This window comes from Bos javanicus, chromosome 28, assembly GCF_032452875.1.
Source record: "Bos javanicus breed banteng chromosome 28, ARS-OSU_banteng_1.0, whole genome shotgun sequence".
Lineage (NCBI taxonomy): Eukaryota > Metazoa > Chordata > Mammalia > Artiodactyla > Bovidae > Bos > Bos javanicus.
This window is the reverse complement of record NC_083895.1, coordinates 6,008,111-6,031,231: the sequence shown is the minus strand read 5'-3', so window position 1 is coordinate 6,031,231 and position 23,121 is coordinate 6,008,111. Positions and strand designations below refer to the sequence as shown.

Sequence of the window (23,121 nt, the reverse complement as noted above, 5' to 3'; positions counted from 1 at the left end):
GTCACAATGGCCCTTGTGTTTGTTTCAGACTAATAGATGATTTCATTCTCAACTCACTCAAGTGGGAAACAGAAAACCTCTCCAACAATAGATTGTAAACATTCTTGCCTTGTAGTGTAGGCTCTAAGGACAGGTGGCTATAAGAAAATTGCATGTGACAATGTCTTTGAGTTTTTAAAAACTGATTATGGGGCCTTTGAAGTAGAAGTGGTAGGCGCACAGTTGTGTCCTACCCTTTGTGACCCCATGGACTGTAGCCCGCCAGGCTCCTCTGTCCATGGGATTCTCCAGGCAAGAATACTGGAGTGGGTTTCCATGGCCTCCCCCAAGGGATCTTCCCAACCCAGGGACTGAACCTGGGTTTCCTGGATTGCAGACAGATTCTTTACCATCTGAGCCACCAGGGCAGCCCAGAGCACCTTGCTAACCTTCCTTGCTAAAACCTAGAGCTGCATCTGGTATCTATCTGGTTACAGAATCCCACGCCCTGCTCTACTAGCCACTAACTATTTACTCCCTGTTTCTCCAGATGCTGTCACTTTGGGAGGCATAACTCAAAAGACTTATCAGAAATTTAATCTGTACCCTCTCATAGTAATACTTTCCACATCTTTCATGGATCCAGGCATTAGAGGGCTCTGCTCTTATTCTCCTTACTCCCAGAAGAAAATATCTATGGGGCCAAAGGTATTAATACATGCCTATGCAGAAGCTGGTGAAGGCAGCTGAGACCAGAAGAGCCTTCCCAGAGAGCAATGAACCTGCTTTCTGCCTGGGCCTCTTTTTAAGGTCTTCCTCCCCAGGGTGGACCATACTGCAGGGATCAACCTGGAAGATGTGGCTAGTTCTTAGACATGCAGGCCAAGGGTCCCATCACAGTGCAGAACAGACCACAGGGTGGGGATACAAGCCAGGTCCTCCTGCTTCCACTGGTCTCCTGCTCTGGGCCACATGAGAGGCAGCCTGGAGGACACCTCTGTGTTCATTTTCTAGAGAAACCACCTCACACCCATTTCTCCTTCCTCCATTAGTGATGCTTTCTCTCACCTCCAGGAAGCCAGCCATGACTACCCTCAGCACCGGCCTTGGACATCAGCATTAAACTCACACCCAGGATGCCAAGCATACATCTGCTCCAAAGACAAGCCTTTGGAGGACAAACTCTGCCGCTACTCTTGTCTGACCTCTGATGCACAAGAATATTAATGGCATGCAGAGATTTCCACCACTACCTTAACTTTCTGCAGAATTCTGAATAAGTCCCTTTCTTCTGGGGTTCTCTTTGCTCATCTGCAAAGTGAAGAAGTCGGACCAGGTGATTTCTAAGAACATCCCAGTCCTACCGTCCAAGATGCCTTTACTGTTCTACTATTCAAGATTCTTTTGCTAAGGTTATTTTATTTGCAGAGATCTGGAGAATCTAAAAAAAAAAAAACCACACACACATCAGGAACTTCTGTCGTAGTCCAGTGTTAAAGACTTCATCTTCCAGTGGAGGGGTGTGGATTCAATCCCAGGTCGGGAGCGAAGATCCCACATGACTCAGTCAAAAAAACAGAACATAAACATCAGAAGCGATACTGTAACAAAATCAATAAAGACTTTAAAAGATGGTCCACATTAAAAAAAATTTTTTTAACACATCAGTCATGCAAAGTGCCAGAGAGCATTAATGACAGAGGCAGAAATATAAGGCCATTTTTACTAAGCAAGACATGAGTGTTTCTGCCCTCAGAACAGAATTGTGCAAAAAGTCTGCCGTCTGCTGGCCACTGAGCACCCAGCTTTCTGCCTATGTAGATCTGACCATGTACCAACATGTCAATGTAGTAAAGAGCTACAGGAGCAGGAATGTCAGCTCAGTTTCCAGTCTTCTCCCTGTCCCCTGTCCCCATCCCCAGCTCCATCCCTTGGCTTGTTTAGTAAAAACAAGTTTAAGAAGGAGAGACTGTTACTGAAGCAAACTAGAAGTGACATAAAGGGCAAGATGACAGCTGCCCTAGCACAGGCACTACTCGGCCTTGAATTAAAATATATATACAGATACAGGAATCCTTGACATTAACAACCTTGCCAATTACTGCTTAGGCCTCTAACCTTCTGTCAGGGACAAGTGGTGAAGAAAATGACAGCAAAAACATCTTTAGGAAATGCAGGACTTCATCTACTTGGCTTTTTCCCTTCCTTGGACCCTTCTCTCCTCACAGCTGATAATGTCACATGTCACCAGTGGGACATAGATGGAGCACAGACAACAAATGCCAAGAGCTCCTCCGGGCTTCAGATGATCTCATAAAGGCACGATGGGACACGCAGTCATCAGAGGTAAGCCACTCTCTGTGGCTGTAAAAGCGATCAAGCTGGTCGCCTGAGACACTTACTCTGATCAAAGGCTGCATGCAGTGAAGAGAGATATTTGCCAGCCTCTAGTGCCACTGCAGGCCACCCTGGTCACCTTGGGCACAGCACAGAAACCCTGTCCAGCAGGGGAGGCAGCCACACACAGGACGTACCCACTCAAAGAGCTAGCTCATGTGTGGGGGACATTGCCAGAATGAAGTATAGAAAGATTTTTTTTAATAAATCATTTCTACAAATAGCCATGCCTATATCAGAGTAAGAAATATTTTCAAGTAATCTGACAAAAATTGGGCATGTGCATTTTTAACTAATATGTTTGACGTTTTTCTCTCTAGCCCAAGCATAAGAGGTGAAATGAAAGAATCAAAGCAAAATTGACCAGAGAAATATTTGGACTTTTGGTCTGTTGATTATTTCTCTGAATGTGGATCACATTAGTGACTCATATCCTTACCAAATATTTCTCTGAACTTCAGGGATCTTAGTCTAAACTTGAATAAGGATAATTCATTCTATCGCTCTTGAATCTTTGTGGTAAAGTCCAAATTCTCCAACTGACTCAGCAAACTCACACTGAGATGTCAAATGTTATTAGGGCATACATTCTTTCTAATAAAAGATGTCTGTGTCACTCATATGAAAGTGAAAAGAGTAAAACTGTTAGTTGCTCTGCTGCTGCTGCTGCTGCTGCTGCTAAGTCACTTCAGTCATGTCCGACTCTGTGCGACCCCATAGACAGCAGCCCACCAGGCTTCCCATCCCTGGGATTCTCCAGGCAAGAACACTGGAGTGGGTTGCCATTTCCTTCTCCAATGCATGAAAGTGAAAAGTGAAAGTGAAGTCGCTCAGTCGTGTCCGACTCCCAGCAACCCCATGGACTGCAGTCTACCAGGCTCCTCCGTCCATGGGATTTTCCAGGCAAGAGTACTGGAGTGGGGTGCCATTGCCTTCTCCGTTAGTTGCTCAGTAGTGTCTAACTCTTTGTGGCCCCATGGACTATAGCCTGCCAGGCTGTCTCCATGGAATTCTCCAGGCAAGAATATTGAATGGGTAGCCATTCCTTTCTCCAGGGGATTTTCCCGACCCAGGGATCAAACCTGGGTCTCCTGGATTGCAGGCAGATTCTTTACCATCTGAACCACCAAGAAACTCATATAAGCACCCCTAAAAGGGATCTAAGAGAGAGACAGAATAAACACAAGGATTTCCAATTTCTTAAAAAAAAAAAAAAAGACTTCCTGGGGTCGAGGTGCTGATGGAAACATGCTGAGCAGAGGAAAGAGCCCTAATAATGAATTTACTGGATACATAGAATTTTCCAAATCAGCTGACATGAATAAAGTGATGCACATAGGCAAGCTCACATGCACACACGCACACACACACAGCCTGGCCCCTGCCATCTCTTGCCAATTTCCATCTCCACTGAGAAACTGCCTGACTTTACAGAGTCACACTTTGCATCTAAGTCCAGTTCCATCAAGAATCACAGCTTTCTTTTGGCCGCACCATGCGGCATGTGGGATCTTAGTTCTCTGACCAGGGATCAGAGCTGTGTCCCCTGCATCGGAAGTGGAGAATCTTAACCACTGGACCACCAGGGAAGTCCCAACCACAGCTTTAGTTTCAACTGATGAATTTGTTATCTGGCTTATCCAAATATTCCAAGTGTTATTTCAACCAACTCTTCCTGCTGCCTCTCAAACAATTATATTCCAAACTGAAATTATAATGCAGGTGCCAAAAACATTTTGACTTAGAGGCATTTGTCTGCAAGAGCTTTTAGTTGCCCAATAAACGAAAAAATGAATGGAGTCACAAAAATGAAGGACCCTATGTCTAGATCATAACTACTCGCCTTTCCACCTCTTCCTCCCAAATTATTTTAAAGATATCTTTTTATATACAGTAAGAAAATAAATTACTGGTCTCTTATTTTCTGAAGATTAGTAACCAAGATGGTGCCAGATTTCAACTACTGTCATAACCCAAATGTATATAAACATTCAAAAAGATTTCTATTCTTGGGCCTCTAGAGCTTTTCGCCACAAAATTCCTGTGAGTTCAATCCTTCAAACCCTACAATTTGATCCAGGGGGAATATGATCCTGCCTCTGGGTTTATTCTGTTAAGGGATCCAAAGGTAACATCCAATTTCCATTTCACTGCTCCCCTAATTCTGACTACTTAATAAGTAATATCCCATTGCTTTCAGGGTTTTTAAAAGAAATGCTTGCATTTCCACTTAATCCAAAAAATTTTTTAAATGTATGTTGTTTCTCCTAAATTCTAAACATGTATACTTTCTATAACTCTAAGGTTTACCTGAAAGGTTTTACTTTCTGTTTTGAGTTTAAAAAGCAAGGGAGTTCCAGAAAACATCTACTTTTTGCTTTATTGACTATGCCAAAGCCTTGGACTGTGTGGATCACAACAAACTGTGGAAAATTCTTCAAGAGATGGGAATACCAGACCACCTGACCTGCCTCTTGAGGAATCTGTATGCAGATCAAGAAGCAACAGTTAGAACTAGACATGGAACAGACTGGTTCCAAATAGGGAAAGGAGTATGTCAGGGCTAAATATTGTTATCCTGTTTATTTAACTTATATGCAGGATACATTATGTGAAATGCCGGGATGGATGAAGCACAAACTGGAATCAAGATCGCTGGGAGCAGTATCAGTAACCTCAGATACACAGATGATACCAGTGTTATGGCAGAAAGTGAAGAACTAAAGAGCCTCTTGATGAAAGTGAAAGAGGAGAATGAAAAAGTTGGCTTAAAACTCAACATTCAGAAAACAAAGATCATGGCATCTGGTCCCATCACTTCACGGCAAATAGATGGGGAAACAATGGAAACAGTGAGAGATTTTATTTTCTTGGACTCCAAAATCACTGCAGATGGTGACTGAAGCTATGAAATTAAAAGATGCTTGCTCCTTGGAAGAAAAGCTATGACCAACCTAGACAGCATATTAAAAAGTAGAGACGTTATTTTGCCAACAAAGGTCCGTCTAGTCAAAGTTATGGTTTTTCCATTAGTCAAGTATGGATGTGAGAGTTGCACTCTAAAGAAAGCTGAGCACCAGAGAATTGATACTTTTGAACTGTGGTGTTGGAGAAGACTCTTGAGATTCCCTTGGACTGCAAGGAGATCCAACCAGTCAACTCTAAAGGAAATCAGTCCTAAATCTTCATTGGAAGGACTGATGCTGAAGCTGAACTCCAATATTTTGGCCACCTAATATGAAGAACTGACTCATTGGAAAAGACCCTGATGCTGGGAAAGATTGAAGGCAGGAGGAGAAGGGGACAGAGGATGAGATGATTGGATGGCATCACCAACTCAATGGACATGAGTTTGAGCAAGCTCCAGGAGTTGGTGATGGACAGGGAAGCCTGGCATGCTGCAGTCCATGAGGTCACAAAGAGTCAGACACAACTGAGTGACTGAACTAATGCTTTTCTGATTTATCTTTAACTATCTGCCAACTGGCCAAGAATAAGCGTATTCATATAAAGCTGCAGACACAGCTTAAACCTTAGATTTCTCTCAGGCTCTTTCAAAACTCGCTGACAAAGCAACACATCAGTCAGAGTCCTGAAACTGGGGAATACTATAAATTTCACATCCTAAAATGCTTCAGTGGGTAAGCTAAAGATTTACACATTTTATTGAATAAAAGATTGCAAAAATAGACTGCTCATAAAGAAAATGAATAAACAGCAGGAAAAAAATCCAGTTGACTAAACAAATAATTGAATAAATAATCAAACACCAATATCAATACCACTCAAAGAGGAAGCTGAGGGAACCTGTCCAAAAGGATGTACAAAGTAATTTTGATAATGGTGGCCAGCATGAGCACAGTAACAAAAAAAATGACCCCCATGTATAAGGCACAGGGCCTCCCTGCCTGTGTGTAAAGGAAACCTAGAGGTCCTGGTACATGACTTTCTAGCAGCCTAGGAATCAGTGCAGGGCAGGGCAGGCCTTGAGCAGCTTGGAAAAATGAAAGTGTTAGTTGCTCAGTCGTGTCCAACTTTTTGTGACCCTCTGGACGGTAGCCCGCTAGGCTCCTCTGTCCATAGATTTCTCCAAGCAAGAATACTGGAGTGGGTAGGTATTCTCTTCTCTCTCCAGACCCAGGGATCAAACCCAGGTCTCCTGCATTGCAGGCAGATTCTTTACCATCTGAGCCACCAGGGAAGCCCTGGTACAGCTTGGAAAAGACGTGTTACTAACCAACTGAAGTCTCAGCCAGTAAGGAGCAGATGTTCCAGACCTGGGGATATTTGCTGTAGTCCCTGGGAAAGGATCTCTCAGCAGAACTGAATTACTTCTGCTGGAAGAGCTTTAAATCTTCAGCTCAAAGAATGAAGAACAGTTTAGGTAGGTGTATTCTTTAACATCTGAAAAGTTAAAGCAGGAACCAAAAACCTACAACCGGAAGATAGGATAACACGTTGAGGATTTATCAGGAATAAGAAAATTTGATGAAAGGGGATGGAGGATTGTAGAACACACGCAAGTTACATAGAAATTAAGCATAGGACAATTCTCAAGTTGACAATAATGAAAAATAAAAACTGAAATTAACCAGAATAAAAACTATTAGAAGAGGCCACATGCATTCACCTAGGCCGAGAGCTGACTCACAGTCACAGCACCCAGAGAACCAGCTACAGTCATTTCAGTCTCTGAGAATCCATGAGGCTCTAGTCAAAAATAGTTTATCAGATACCCAAGTTATAAAAGAAGAATGGATGAGTCCATATATTACAAGTTTCCCAAAATAACTACCTAAATAATAATAAATGTTGTAAATTCCTTGAAGAAAACAAAGCACGGAGAATTTATAAAATATTAAAATACAGCATTTAAAAATAAATAGCCACAGGACCTTCCCTGGTGGTCCAATAGCTAAGACTGTGCCCCCAATGCAAGGGGCCCCGGTTTCCCTGGTGGCTCAGATGGTAAAACGTCTGCCTACAATGCGGGAGACCTAGGTTCAATCCCTGGGTCGCGAAGATCTCCTGGAGAAGGAAATGACAACCCACTCCAGTATTCTTGCCTGGAGAATCCCATGGACGGAGGAGCTTGGTAGGCTACAGTCCATGCGGTCGCAAAGAGTTGGACATGACTGAGCAACTTTACTTTCTTTCACTTGTTTTCAGGGATTATATCATACATGCCACACCTGGTGCAATGGGCATGAACTTGGGCAAACTTTAGGAAACAGGAACAGCGAGGAACAGGGAGCCCTGGCGTGGTATAGTCGATGGGGTGCAGCAAAGGAGGCCTGGCATGCTGCAAAGTCAGACATGACTGGGCGACTGAACAACAACAGGCAAATAAATTAGTAAATAATTCAAAATAAATAAATAAAATTAAAATATATAGCCACTTTTTCATCCTCCTCTGCTCTTTTTTAAATCGTCCTTTGTTTTACATTTTTTCAGTCCTAATAAATTTACTTTAGCACAAAATAAAGTTGTTGTTATTTTAATCTGTAGGTAAGATAAGATTCCTCCTTGGGATTTCTCAAATGTACTAAACAAAATACGGAAGTCAGGGTCCTGTTTCCTCCAGGTAAGTGGCATCCACACATGCCCAGACAGGTGGTAGTTTCAATCTTCTCCTTCTTTTCCAAGACTTTCCTTCTTTTCCAAGTTGTGGCCCTGTAAAAACTTTCCTTTGTCTGTGATGATGACTTTCCAAAGGAAATAGGAGGATACAACAGTCAGTTCCCAACTCTAAACAGTGGCCACTGGGAGACCAACTCCATTTTCATCTAGTGGATTTCCCTGGTGGCTCAGCTGGTAAAGAATCCACCTGACACCACGCAAGAGTTCCAAGTTCCGTCCCTGGGTCGGGAAGATCCCCTGGAAAAGGAAATGGCAACCCACTCCAGTATTCTTGCCCGGGAAATCCCAGGGACAGAGGAGCCTGGTGGGCTACAGTCATGTGGTCGCAAAGAGTTGGACACGACCGACCAAATAAACCATCACTAGCAGTCATTAGCAGTGACTCATTTAGAAAAGAATGACCCTGAGCACTGCAGGTCTGGATGGTTGTCACCTGCCTAGGGAACATTACAGGGGAACATATTTGGGGGCTATGAGGAACAGAATTACCGATTTTTTGAAGCCATTTATTTTAACCTATTTTACAAAGTCCGAAAGTGCAAAGTGTTCGAGACCTGGAAGGGACGGCCAGCGTTATCCAGTTCAAACCTTCACTGATAAACAAGACTTCCTGTTCTGTGGGCGCCCAGCAGGTCCTCTCCTCCCGCAGCTCCTCTCCTGCTCCCCTGTCTTTGAAACTGCTGCCACCCCTCTGACCTAGTCAGTTGCCTGGTGGTCTCCCCAGGCTGCCTGTGTTTGGAGACCTGTTTGCCCTGATCCCTCTCAGGTGCCACCTTGTGACCCGTTGGGCTGAGAGAGAACTTGCTGGCCTGAAACGGCAGCATTCTCTCTCACTTGGATCAGCTGCACACCTTTCCCTGCCTGTCAGGCGCACCTGCCCCAAGCCCCGCTCTCTTCCAGGCCATCCATGCTAACCACCTCTCTGCCCTCCATTTCAAAACCTGGCCAAAGACCTCAGGACTCTACTGCAGTGTGAATCTGGACCCTCAGCAGCCTCATCTACAAAAGACATTGCAAAAACCAGTGTGTTGCCCAACATACCTTATAGGGTTGTGAGCAGAAATGAACTTTTGTAAATAATTTGTTATTGTTTACTCACTAAGTCACGTCCAACTCTTTTGAGACCCCATGGACTATGTAGCCCATCAGGCTCCTCTGTCCATGATACTTCCCTAACAAGAATACTGGAGTGGGTTGCCATTTCCTTTTCCAGGGGATCTTCCCAACTGAGGGATTGAATCCGTATCTCCTGCACTACAGGCAGATTCTTTACCACTGAGCCACTAGGGAAGCATAAAGTGATATTTAAATTAATGTATTTTTATGATTACAAATCAAAATAAGAAGGATGATAAACATGAGAGCTGTTTTGAACATTGAGGACTCTGTCTAATCAAGGAAGACTTCCTGCAAGAAGTGTCAGTCTCATGCCACTTATACGTTGCAACCTCACTGCATTCATTGAGTCTCTGGGCAAAGATTTGCCTGCCTCATGAATCTGTGGGAAAAGCAAGGTGTCTGTTTTAAAAATAAAGGGAAAAAAGTCAGAATCTCACCTCAAAACCTATCAGTTTTAGCAACGCAAAGCAGTCCCCCTCCTCCAGATGAGTCCTCGTACTTCAGTCCCATCAAGCCCCTGTCTTTTTTTTTTTCAATAAGCCAGTTTTTAGCTTTATTAATTTTCTATTGCCTATTTTGTACTTTTCTAATTGCTGCTGTTTAGCAACAAAACATTTTCCTTCTACTTATGTTTATTTTGCTCTCCTCCTTGTAGTTTCTCTTTTTTTAACATAAATTTATTTATTTCAATTGGAGGTTAATTACTTTACAATATTGTATTGGTTTTGCCATACATCAACATGAATCTGCCACAGGTATACACGTGTTCCCCATCCTGAACCCCTCTCCCACGTCCCTCCCCATACCATCCCTCTGGGTCGTCCCAGTGCACCAGCCCCAAGCATTCAGTATCATGCATCGAACCTGGATGGGCGATTTGTTTCACATATGATATTATACATGTTTCAATGCCATTCTCCCAAATCATCCCACCCTCTCCCTCTCCCACAGAGTTCAAAAGACTGTTCTATACATCTGTGTCTCTTTTGCTATCTCGCTTACAGGGTTATCGTTACCATCTTTCTAAATTCCATATATATGCGTTAGTATACTGTATTGGTGTTTTTCTTTCTGCAAGCCCCTGTCTTGACAAACCAACTAGATGAAGGACAAAGGCAAGAAAGAAGAAAAGCAAAGACCGGAAGTAGAGACTAAAGCACACAATCACAGCAAGTGGAGAAGAGGCGTGGAGATCAGGAGCATTTCTTCTGAACTCTGCACTGTCCAGGCTCATCGCCAGGACACACACAGCTGCTTCCCTTACCCCTGAACACACCCTTTGAGAATCAGCTATGCTCGTCCCACACCCTGGAGTCTGTTTTCTGATTCAGGCCTTGCTGTTTCACTGTGACTTTTAACTATAATAAGATAAGTATCTCGGAGGAAAGTGGGACTATTGATGTTTTTTTCCCAGTCAATTGTGAACTGTGCTGAATTTCATTATTTCAAATCTCACTTAAACAGAGTTGTTACATCAGCCTGGCTGCTCATTGTGGGCTGAGGGTAGGTATGATGGGAGGCTTAAGCACCTCTAAGAACTGGTCAGCCATGCCAAGGGGCCCTAGGAGGTTAAGTCATGGGGACCAGGGAGCAGGCCCAGCTCTCCACCCACACCCCCAGCAACTCAGACACACCCACCAAGGTCCAACCGGTCTCGCAGTAACCAGAGCTTGTGTTTGTTTTGCAGTCTGTGCCAATGGTTTATAAAAAGATGTGACATGTTTCTCCCAACTGTACAACCAGAGATGATTCATCCATGAGCTGCCAGAATGCATTTCATTTGAAGCATGAAAAATTCCAGGAGCCGAGGAATGAAGAACTCAACCACAGACTAATACAAAGCAGCCAAGCATCTCTAAGGAATGTTAGCAAGTAATGGAGCCCTCACTCTGTCAGTTACTACTACATTCCTACCTGGCTTTGCGGTCAGCCAAGGTCACAGTCGGCCCTGCCTCCACTCATGCTCAAGGCTCCCAGACCAACAAAAGGGGTTGAGCTGACCGTCCTAGAGGCAGATGAGCTGCAAATCACAACCCTCCTCCACTTACAGAAATACACAGACGGACACTCACATCCCACATGGGGAGACATGGTCCAGGAAAACCCCAGAAACTGTCACCTCCTCCCTCCCTCTGTCCCCATTCTTCCCATCCCCTAGTCCACCCCCCAATCCCACTACAGAGAAGGGAAGGGTAGGTTCCCAAGGGAGAGTGGATCAAGCTTACCAGAAAAATAGCTGTCCTTCTAGACCTCTCCCATCACAGGAAGACTTGAAGGAAGAAACAAGGAGTCTGTTCTAAAGCCAAAGGACTGGAATCCCAGGGATGAGGGAAATTGCAAAGAACATTCGTCTTCCGAGTGGCTCCTGTCTCTCACCCATCCCTACCCTGTAAGCTTTCACATTGCGGAGTGCCTACTACCCAAGTAGTTAAAAACACTCTCCTCTTGTTTGGAGGAAGAAATCCACTCTCTTTGGTCCGTTGGAAGGCAACTCGGATATTTGAGAAGGCAGCTCTTCATTCCATCCTGATAAATTATTTGATCCTGGGCTTCCCTGGTGGCTCAGACTGTAAAGAATCTGCCTGCAATGGAGGAGACCAGGGTTCGAGCCCTGGATCAGGAAGATCCCCTGGAGAAGGGAATGGCAACCCACTCCAGTATTCATGCTAGGAGAACTCCATGGACAGAGGAGCCTGGCGGGCTACAATCTATGGAGTTGCAGAGTCGGACATGACTGAGCAATTAACATATGCACACACACATGTTATTTTATCCAAAACACAAACATCAGAAAATTTAAACTGCTGCTTTGATTTCTATCAAAATACCCAAATATTAAGCTGCCAGGTCTCTCATCCCCAGCACGTGCCCTTCTACTTTCAGTCTTTCTCAAACATCAGCCCAAGGATTCCCCCAACAAGCTACAGTCAGAACGTAAGGCGCCCACATAAGCAGAGTCTCCAGCAGCAGTTATCTCAGGAATGCCAAGTGCTCTTAGGAAACTCCTCCCCAAACCAGTGCGTGGTTTATCCAGGCAAAGAAGCAGAACCTCCCCTTGAACTTGCACACTGTTGATAGAGTCGATCAGAAGCAGCTCCTCCCCAGACAGCATCCTAAGCTTATAGCTGGCCTCCGTGAAAAACCTTCGTGGATGATGACAAAGATGGTTAGGATGTTGAATGGTCTGTTTCTCCAGCTTTCTCTAACCTCTCTTCCTAAGACCAAGATTTTCCTATTTCACAATTTGTCCAGATCTCTCCATTGGGTCTGAGAAGAAACTACAGTTGACCCTTGAACAACACAGGTTTGAACTGCAAGAGTTCACTTACACACAGCTATTTTTCACTAGCATATACTGTTGGTGGTTGGTTGTTGGTGGAATCTGGGGATGCCGAGAAACCATGGATACAGAGCCAGCTGTAAGTTACAGGGGGGCTGAAAGTGAAAGTCGCTCAGTTGTGTCTAACTCTTGGCAACCCCACAGACTGTAACCCACCAGGCTCCTCTGTCCAAGGAGTTCTCCAGACAAGAATACTGGAGTGGGTTGCTATTCCCTTCTCTAGGGGATCTTCCCAACCCAGGGACTGAACCCAGGACCCCTGCATTGAGTGTGGCATGTTAGCCACTGGACCAGCAGGTAAGTTTCCCATGTTGATCTCTACCTTTAATGATCCCAGGATCTTTCCTCCTACCCTCATTGGGCAACTCTTAGTCCTTTTATTCCTAGGCCTCGCTCCTATACAGAGCCCTGCTGGGTTCAGGTCACCGAGATGCCCGGGTGTTCCTACAGGCAGATAGGCACAAAAAGTGACAGGCTGCTCTTGACTGAACTCTGTAGCCTCCCGGGCACAAGTGGGCTCGGGGATGACGGGTCCTCCCCGAGGAGCCCCCAGCCAGCACCGCAGCACGGTCAAGAGCCAGCCTTGCATCCGATTTCCCTAAGAGTATTGTAGAATCGGATTGCCACACACCTTGAAAGGTCTTTCAAGAGCCTGTTCAGTTGATTAGAGCACTGGATGACTTAGCAAAAGTCACACTTTTATTTCGACTGCTTCTCATCCTGATTAAAAAGGCAAAGCTGGAGCACATGGGCATCATAACAGACTAGAAATGGTAAGATCTGAGTTCCGGGGCCCAGCTCCATCAGCCACCATACTCGGGAGTGCCTTGTTTTAGACTGAGGCCTCTAAGTGGAAACTCTTTCAATGGTTCAGACCCAGAAGCACCTACAGGTGGATATAAGTAGTCTCTAACCAACTGCATCCCCTGGAAACTTTGAGCTTTTATTTCCTCAACTGTTAAATAAGAACAACAAGCCCAGCCCTCCCACCACGTGGGCTGCTCTGCGAGCCGTGAGTTGATGAGTGAGAAAGCAGCCTCTGCCCGGGGCATCTCTGTGCAATTGCAAGGATGGGTCACACCTGCCGGTACGCTGCCCAGGGACTCAGCTCAAAGCACAGAGGCACTGTGAATCCTGCAGCAGGCTCAAAGGTAAGCACACCCCAGTGCTTCCCCTCGATAGAGCTTATGAGTGACATGAAAGGAGTAAAACTAGCCTCTGTGCTGCTCAGAGCGAAAGGAGAAATAAGTAGGACACATCTGGACAGTAGGGCAGAAAGAGGCTCACTTTCAGCCTCATGTGTAAATTGCGTTTGTAAAAACAAATGTATATGTATATTTCATGTTATATAAATATTCCTTATATATTAACGTGTGTATGTGCTTAGTCACTCAGTCCTGTCAGACTCTTTGCGACCCCATGGACTGTAGCCTGCCGGGCTCCTCTGTTCCAGCAAGAATACTAGAGTGGGCTGCCATTCCCTTCTCCAGGGGATCTTTCCAATCCAGGAATAGAACCCATGTCTCCTGTGTTGCTGGAGGATTCTTTACCATCTGAGTCACCAGCGAAGCCCATATATCAGTACCTCTGTCTATTATAATGCAGATATCACATGCATGATTACACATGATATGTAACATCATGTGTGTGTGTCCACATGTGTGTGTGTGTGCTGTCTATGAGTGTGTATGTGTGTGCATGTGTGTGTATGTATGTGTGTATGGGCTTCCCTGATGGCTCAGATAGTAAAGAATCTGCCTGCAATGCAGCAGACCCGGATTCAATCTCTGGGTTAGGAAGATCCCCTGGGGAAGGGAATGGAAACCCACTCCAATATTCTTGCCTGGAGAATTCCATGGAAAAAGAAGCCTGGTACACTATAGTCCATGTGATCGCAAAGAGCTGGACACAACTGGGAAACTAATGGTTTCACACTTTCACATGTGTGTGCACATGTATAAGTGTGCATGTGTATATATGTATGTGTTTGCATGCATATGTGTGTGCTTGTATATGCATGTTTGTGTGCATGTGTGCGTGTGTGCGTGTGTGTGTGTGTAGAAAGACTTCCGCAGGAGGGATACGGGAAGCAGGAGTAGGAAAGGTCACCGGAGGCCAAGGCTGCACCGTGGGGGTGAAGGAGAAAGGGCACGGGCAGACCTGGTGGTCAGCTTCCTTTGACTAAAATCTGGCAACAACCCACGTCTTCCCCTTCTCCATGGATGGAGCCCAGGGTTAAAGCTCTGCAGGGAAATATCAGGGCTGGGACGGGGAGGGGAGGACATGGTGAGCATCTTCCTGGACAAGCATCCCAGCTGATACTGAGTGTGGCATGTGTACAGGGAGCAGATACTTGCTAAACAGTCTACGACTCATTTGCACGGCAGTTAGAAGGCTTCTGAAGATGGAAATCCCTGTGATGGAAAGGACAGGCACCGTTACATGACCGTAAAGGGGCGTGCTGCCACCCGGGCACCAGCATATGACCTCTATATTGATACATATTAACTCCGTTCATCCCAGTAACAGCCCCCCCATAATAAGTGGTTCCAACTAATATGTGGATGAGTAGATAGCTGCTGCTGCTGCTAAGTCACTTCAGTCGTGTCCGACTCTGTGCGACCCCATAGATGGCAGCCCACCAGACTTCCCCGTCCCTGGGATTCTCCAGGCAAGAACACCGGAGTGGGTTGCCATTTCCTTCTCCAATGCATGAAAGTGAAAAGTGATAGTGAAGTCACCCAGTCGTGTCTGACTCTTCACGACCCCATGGACTGCAGCCCTATAGGCTCCTCCGTCCATGGGATTTTCCAGGCAAGAGTACTGGAGTGGGGTGCCATTGCCTACTCCGGAGTAGATAGCAAGAGTCCATATTCTCAACCGCTACAGGTGGTGAAGCTTTCTTAAGTTTTTTCTGCAGCGTAATTATCGAGCAGCACATTCATTCCCCTCGTTGCTGTACCCACTGAACCCTCAAGCCTCACCACCAGCTGCCTCTCCTTCAGGGCACGGCTCGACTTCTGTCTAATAGGAGTAAGGGCGGGTTCCATCTTTGGCCAGAATAAGGCAATGACCTCCCAGAAGGTCAGAGGTCCACACATATCTCTTGTGTCTTCCTCAACACAAAACACAGGGAAGGTTCTCCCTCCACAACAAATGGATAAGAAACAAGGCTTTGACGTAACAAACACGAATTTTAGTATCAGTTTTGCCTCTTATCAATTGGGACTTTGGCAAACTATGTGACCTTCCTAAACTCTCTTGTCCTCATCTGTGAGATGGATGTAAAAATGGACACCACTCATAGGGTAAAGCTTAGCACAGCGCCTGACACACAGTAAGACTCAATAAATGTTGGTTGTCATGAATAATAATTTCTTCTTCCTGCTCACTGATTGAGTCTCCCCTCTTAGTAGCTCATTTCCTCCTCTGTCTCCAGGCTTCCCTGGTGGCTTTGACGATAAAGAATCTGCCTGCCATGCAGGAGACCCAGGTTCGATCCCTGAGTCAGGAAGATTCCCCCCTGGAGAAGGAAATGACAACCCCCTCCAGTATTCTAGCATGGAGAATTCCACGGACAGAGGAGCCTGGTGGGCTACAGTCCATGGGGTCGCAAAGAGTCGGACACAACTAAGTGACTAACACTTTCTAACATCTCTCATCTCCAGATGCTTGTCCTCAGTAAAGGTTGGCATCAGACTCTCCAACCGATCAAACTCCAATAGATCCCAAAGACAGAGAAGGCACCTGGGGGGCATTAGGATATGGGGAAGGTGCCTAGCAGAATGGAGAGAAAGAGTGGCATTTAGCAGGTTGGATGCATCCTGCTCAGTCACATCTGACTCTAGCCTACCAGGCTCCTCTGTCCATGGGATTCTCCAGGCAAAAATATTGGAGTGGGTTGCCATGCCCTCCTCCAGGGGATCTTCCTGACCCTGGGATTGAATTCGTATCTGCCTGTGTCTCCTGCATTGCAGACAGATTCTTTACCCACTGAACCACCTAGGAAGCCCAACAGGTTGGGTAGCCAAGGTGTAGAACATCCTGAGGTGCACAGGACTGCCCTACACAAAGAAGGACCTTGACACTCAAAATACCAAGACTACTTTCCCTTGAAAATTCACAGCACTGCTTGGAAAATACTGAGTTGACCGAAAAGTTCCTTGGCCAACCCAATATTTACATATGTAGGACAGCAGACTAAATCAATCCCATAAACAGATCGACAAGGCGAGAGATCCAAAATCACTTAGGAAATCACCGGTACCTCCGGATGGTTTCAGGTGGCTCTGCGTGGAGGGGAATCTGCTCGGCCAAGGCCAGGGTGTCCTGCAAGGTCTTGGTGACCTCCTGCAGCTCGCCCAGGGACAATCCTCCCACAAGGTCGCAGCCCTGCCATGGGAGAAGCCGCTCCTGCTCCTCTATCTCCCGTCTCAGCTGCTGATCTTTTGCTTCCAGAACAGACATCCTGGCTTGGAGGGTCTCAATTTCTTTCTGCAGAGAATGGAGAGAGCAGGTTTTTATAAATTAACCCCATTCATGGTCGACTACACTGCTCAGAACTCTCTCTTTACAGGAGAGTTCGCCACCTGCGTGAGGGCCGTGAAGCTCCCCTTCAAGGCGGGCAGATTTTTGGAGGTTTGCTGAACTGGAAAAATCGTGCCAGCTTTGTATTTCTGATTAGCTGGCATAAGGAAAAAGCTTCCCTCCAAAGCATTAAATAACTGTGGGTGGTGAGCCAAGAATTAGACGTGGAAGAATCCAGCAAATATGTAAGCCACTTACTTCATTTCAGGTGACAGAGCCAGAACACAGTGCAACAAACTTCAGGGACTTGAGATACCAGCAAAGCAGCTAACATGACCGAGAAAGGAAAAGCAAACAAGCCATGGCTGATCTGACCCCAAACATGCAAATGTAGCATGCGTAGAAAGATTAGAAGTCATAGTTTCTTAAGTCTAAGGATTGAAAGAGATGCCACAGATAGGGTTATGCAGTCTAAGGCTCATAAAAATATTAAATAAATTTAATTTCCACTAATACGGCAAACCAAATCCCAAGAATTGAGTATCATCCAATCTTGAGGTCAATGAACAAAATAAGCAGCAGGTAATTGAATGCCTGCTGTGCACAGTGTTATGGCAGATAATCATCTCAGTGCCCATAGCATCCTGAATCTCCAATGAGACTCTTGTAATTAACATACGCCCATGTTTTCTGCATTGGCTGCCAGCTGATAAGAGCACAGCTCTAATACTGGCTGTCTCCCCATCTCACCCACATCCTCACAACCCCAAGATGCCAACCACCCTACCTGATCTACCTGCTGACCCCTTCTCCAGTAGGGGAGGGAAGAGACACAGGAGGAGGCACTGAAGATCCACGGCTAAGACATGCTAAGAAGACAACAGTGTGTATCCTGCTGGTCCAAGATTATAGAATCATTGACAGGGTCTCCCATCACACCTCCCTACTTCCTACCTTTGAATTCCCATCCCTATTCTTTCCTTTTGTATTTGTTTGGGTTTTTTCAACTGTAGTAAAATATAAGTAATAGAAAACTTACCATCTTAACCATCCATCTCCAGGATTCTTTTCATCCTGCCAAGCTGAACTCTGACCCCCCTCCCCCCCTGCATTCAGCCTTGGAAGCCATCTTTCTACTTTCTGTCTCTGTGACTCTGACTCCTCTGGGTGTCCACACGTGGAATCATACAGGATTTGTCCTTTCATGGCCGGCTCATTTCACTTAGAATAATGTCCTCAGGGTCCATCCATGCTGTTTTTTGGGTCAGAACTCTCTTCCTTTTAAAGGCTGAATTTAAAGGCTTCATTGTATTTATATACCACATTTTGTTTATCCAGGCATCCCTGGTAGCTAAGCTGGTAAAGAATCTGCCTGCAACGCAGGAGACCCTGGTTCGATTCCTGGGTCGAGAAGATCCCCTGGAGAAGGGATAGGCTACGCACTCGAGTATTCTGGTCTGGAGAATTCCATTGACAGAGGAGCCTGGCAGGCCACAGTCCATGGGGTTGCAAAGAGTCAGACAGGACTGAGCAACTCGCACTCTGTGTGTCCATTCATCTGTTGATAGACACTTGGGTTGTTGCTTCCACCTTTTGACTATTGTGAACAATGCTGCTGTGAACACATCTGTGAGTCTCTGCTTTCAGTTCTTTGCAGTCTTATACCCAGACGTGAAATTGCTGAATCACATGGTAACTCGACTTTTAATTTTTTAAAGAACCATCATACTGTTTTCCACAGTGGCCCTCTATCCTATCCTCACACAGAAGTCAAAATGACTTTTTGAAATGTGGTCAATTACATCACTTCACTGGTTAACCAACCCCACTCCATGGCTCCCATTCCAGTCAGAGAAAAGCCCAAGACCTCACAAAGGCCTGCCAGCGCCCCCCCAATCACTGATTCTCTCCTCTTCTCCCCCAGCACTGTGCCAAGAATGCTTCCTTCAAACACTCAATATATGCATGTGTGCTAAGTCACTTCAGTCATATCCAACTTCGCAACCCTCTGGACCGTAATCTGCTAGGCTCCTCTGATCGGATTCTATAGGCAAGAGTACTGGTCTGGGTTGCCATGCTCTCCTCCAGGGGATCTTCCCAACCCAGAGATCGAACCCACATCTCTTATGTCTCCTGCATTGGCAGACAGGTTCTTTACCACTAGTACAACCTGGGAAGCCCTCAAACAGTAGTTCAGTTCAGTCGCTCAGTCGTGTCCAACTCTTTGCGACCCCATGAATCACAGCATGCCAGGCCTCCCTGTCCATCACCAACTCCCGGAGTTCAAGTAGCCTGGGCTAAAAGTATGTTCTGTGCACTCTGACATTATCAGGAATATTCACCTCCAGCTGGTGAATATTATCCAGAATCAAAAATCAGACTTCACATTTTCAGCTACCTGAACTTGCTCAACAAGTGTGCTCAACATGGTGAGCTCAAGAGCGTGAAAGCACCAGTTTACTGAAAAAATATTTTCAAACTGGAGAAGGAAATGGCAACCAGTATTCTTGCCTGGAAAATTCCATGGACAGAGGCATCTGGTGGGCTACATGTAGTCCATGGAGTTGCAGAGTCAGACACGACTTAGCAACTAAAAAACAACATTTTTTCAAACCTCTTGGCTCAGAGGGTAAAGAGTCTGCCTGCAATGTGGAAGACCTGAGTTCGATCCCTGGGTCAGGAAGATCCCCTGAAGAAGAAAATGGAAACCCACTCCACTATTCTTGCCTGGAAAATCCCATGGACAGAGGAGCCTGGTGGGCTACAGGGCTATAGTCCATAGGATCACAAAGAGTTGGACACGACTGAGCGATTTCACTTCACTTTTTTCAAATTGCAATGATATTTGCCTCCCTTGCTGCCTTGCTATCATATGGAATTGGAAGGGTGAACTCATAACAAGAAGACTCTGCATGGGAGGTGGGCGTTTCCAGTGACCTCTCCACGCCCCATTCATCTGTCTAAGGTCACTCGGCTGTTTAGAGGCTAAGCCACACTGAGGATGCATGTGTTAAAGAGCTCTGCATTTTCCAGAAGTCCGTGTTTCCTCACTGCTCCCCAGTCAGGCTTCAAGTTCTCTAGTCTTGGGAAGGTGTGGACAGAACTTCAAGGCTCCTTGCTTCTGGGGGGCCCTGTCAACTTCCAGAGCCCCTGGTCACCTTCTGGCTATAACTCAGAGTTGCACCAAGATTTCCAGCCCCCCATGATTCTCAGCCAACTTGTATCCACTGCTTCGGGACAACCCAGAGCTCCCACGAAGCCCAGTCATTCCCAGTCTTTCCCAGTTCCGCCCGCCTTGCCCAGTCCCCACTCACAGCTCTGCCTCCTGACAGTTGCTACCCACAGTCCAATCTGATAGCAGTTTCCATAAAGGATTGCCTCAGCTCAGATTTTTTTTTTTTTTCCTGCTTTCCGAAAGAAACTTCTCAAGGACAAAATGATAAGAGGTGACAAATTGGCCTGGCACACAAGGAAAGCATATTCAAAAGGTAAAGTACCAGCAAACACAGGCACAAACACTGCTGAACTTCCAACCCCTTGTTTGTAAAGAGAATCCAACAAGCCCTCCAGTCGTCTCCACCCCTGGCTCTGCCTCATGCCTCCTGGGTGCACTGCCAGCTCTCTAAGGGCTGTATTTAAGCAAAGACTCACTTTGCTGCATTTGGCTCACATGTGTTAGAAAACTGCTGTCTTGCTTCATAAAGAGTCTTCACCTGCTCACCTGTAGCTGCTGCTTTTCTCGGAGAAGCCAGTCTCGCCTGGTGATGGACACTCGCAAACTGTCCTGAGCAGCGGCTTCCAACGTCTTTGGATCCATTCTCAGCCGGGCTTGGGGGTCGTCACCGCCAGCTCTTAAAACACACACACACACACACACATATATATATAGGCACAGATATGAATGACCTGAAATCTTCAGATCTACATGAATGTTAATGCAAAGAAGACTCACAAAGTGGCTCCCAGCTGCCCTCATCCTTAGAAGGGTCATGGGGAAGAGGTCCCTAGTGTATGTGTTGGTTTGAATGATAATCTGTTGGGGCTTTAGCGGTTGCCTAGAGTACTCTTGCCTGGAAAATCCCATGGACGGAGGAGCCTGGTGGGCTGCAGTCCATGGGGTCACTAAGAGTCAGACATGACTGAATGACTTCCTTTTCACTTTTCACTTTCATGCATTGGAGAAGGAAATAGCAGCCCACTCCAGTGTTCTTGCCTAGAGAACCCCAGGGATGGGGGAGCCTGGTGGGCTGCCGTCTATGGGGTCACACAGAGTCGGACACGACTGAAGCGACTTAGCAGCAGCAGCAGCAGAGTCACCTTGCTTTACTGGACTGGGCGCTATCCCGCTCCACAACTATGCATGTAGCTATCTGTACTGAAAGCGTAAAATACACATCAGATTTTAAAGTCTTAGTATGAAAACAAAGAATGCCAAATGTCTCATTAATGATATTTTCACATTCATTACATGTTGGGATGACAACATTTTTGATACACTGGGTTAATTAAATGTATTTCTTAAGTTAATTTCACTTTTTTTTTTTTCTTACATTTATAAAATATGGAGAGTAGGGACTTCCCTGGTGGTAAAGTGGCTAAGAATCTGTCTGCCAATTCAGAGGACATGGGTTCGATCCCTGCTCCAGGAAGATCCCACATGCCAAGGGGCAACTAAGCCCGAGCTCTAGAGCCTGTGAGCCACAAGTACTGAAGCCCACATACCTAGAGCCCGTGCTTTGCAACAAGAGAAGTCACACAATGAGAGGCTCCACACAGCAACCAGAGAGTAGCCTCTGCTCACTACAGCTAGAGAAAGTCCAGCAACAAAGACCCAGCACAGCCAAAACTAAATTAAAAATCTTATTGTGGCTACTATATTATTTAAAATCATGTATGTGGTTTGCATTATACATCATTGGACAGCCCTGCCTGGACCCATCCAGAGCCAAATTCCAGGGCAGATCTTGGCTGTGGACACTACAGAGAAGGATGGCTGATTTGAAGATGTTTGGGTCAGAGCTTCTCAGAAAATGTGTGCTAGAAGACTATCAAAAAACCACTTAAAATCTGTATGGCTCTTTCTCCTACACTCACAGGAGTTGGCATATTTGGTTGAAGGAATGCTGGTGAAGATGTGGCTCAGGCTGCCACCTTACACGGGTGAGTTGGCCTTGCAGAAACCTTGCAGATGTTTCTCATCAAAGGGTGATAAATCAATTTCTAACTGAATGCAGTAGGCTGGAAAAAAGTCTACCCTAAGCAAAACTATGTCAACAATTCAAGGAAACAGTGTCTATGAAAGCTCCACTGACGACAGTTAAAAGGCAAACAACAAGTTGGGGAAAAGGAAATATTGCTAATGTCAAGAGTGCTAGCAACAGAAGAAGAAAAAGATGAGTACATCTATCAGAAACTCAAAAAAAAAGAGAAATTATGAAGGTTTATCATCAAAAATGTTTTCAAAAGCAAATTCAAACAACATAAAATATCATTTTTCATGTAACAACTGACAAAAGCTTTTAGAAACCACAATTCCTTGGTGAGCACAGGGAATAAAAATTAGATCCAAAACATGCCTTTGGATCCTCTTGTCTGGGCTTTAAAAATTAATTATATGTAAATTGCCTTTTCAGACTATTCATGGGGTTCTGACCATCCTTATGGCAGAAAGTGAAGAAGAACTAAAGAGCCTCTTGATGAAAGTGAAAGAGGAGAGTGGAAAAGTTGGCTTAAAACTCAACATTCATAAAATGAAGATCATGGCATCCGGTCCTATCGCTCCATGGAAAATAGATGGGGAAACAATGGAAACAGTGACAGACTTTATTTTCTTGGGCTCCAAAATCACTGCAGATGGTGACTGCAGCCATGAAATTAAAAGACCCTTGCTCCTTGGAAGAAAACCTATGACCAACCTAGACAGCATACTAAAAGCAGAATATCACTTTACCAACAAAGGTTTGTCTAGTCAAAGCTATGGTTTTTCCAGTGGTCGTGTATGGATGTGAGAGCTGGACTCTAAAGAAAGCTGAGAGCTGAAGAATTGATGCTTTTGAACTGTGGTGTTGGAGAAGACTCTTGAGAGTCCCCTGGACTGCAAGAGATCCAACCAGTCAATC

General features: G+C 45.5%; 1 protein-coding gene across 4 annotated transcripts in view; it reads right to left on the bottom strand.

Moving 5' to 3' along the window:
• DISC1 (DISC1 scaffold protein) overlaps nt 1–23,121 on the bottom strand; it is a 425,923-nt gene that overhangs the window by 249,272 nt on the left and 153,530 nt on the right. For all 4 annotated transcript variants that reach the window (XR_009734186.1, XR_009734185.1, XM_061404828.1 and 1 more), the window contains exons 5-6: nt 20,724–20,853; nt 16,743–16,969 (exon numbers count right to left, since the gene is read on the bottom strand). Coding sequence is in view for 2 of the 4 variants with exons in the window: in XM_061404828.1 (XP_061260812.1) it covers nt 16,743–16,969; nt 20,724–20,853 (357 nt within the window). In the remaining 2 variants the exon portion in view is untranslated. The remainder of the gene's footprint in view (nt 1–16,742; nt 16,970–20,723; nt 20,854–23,121) is intronic.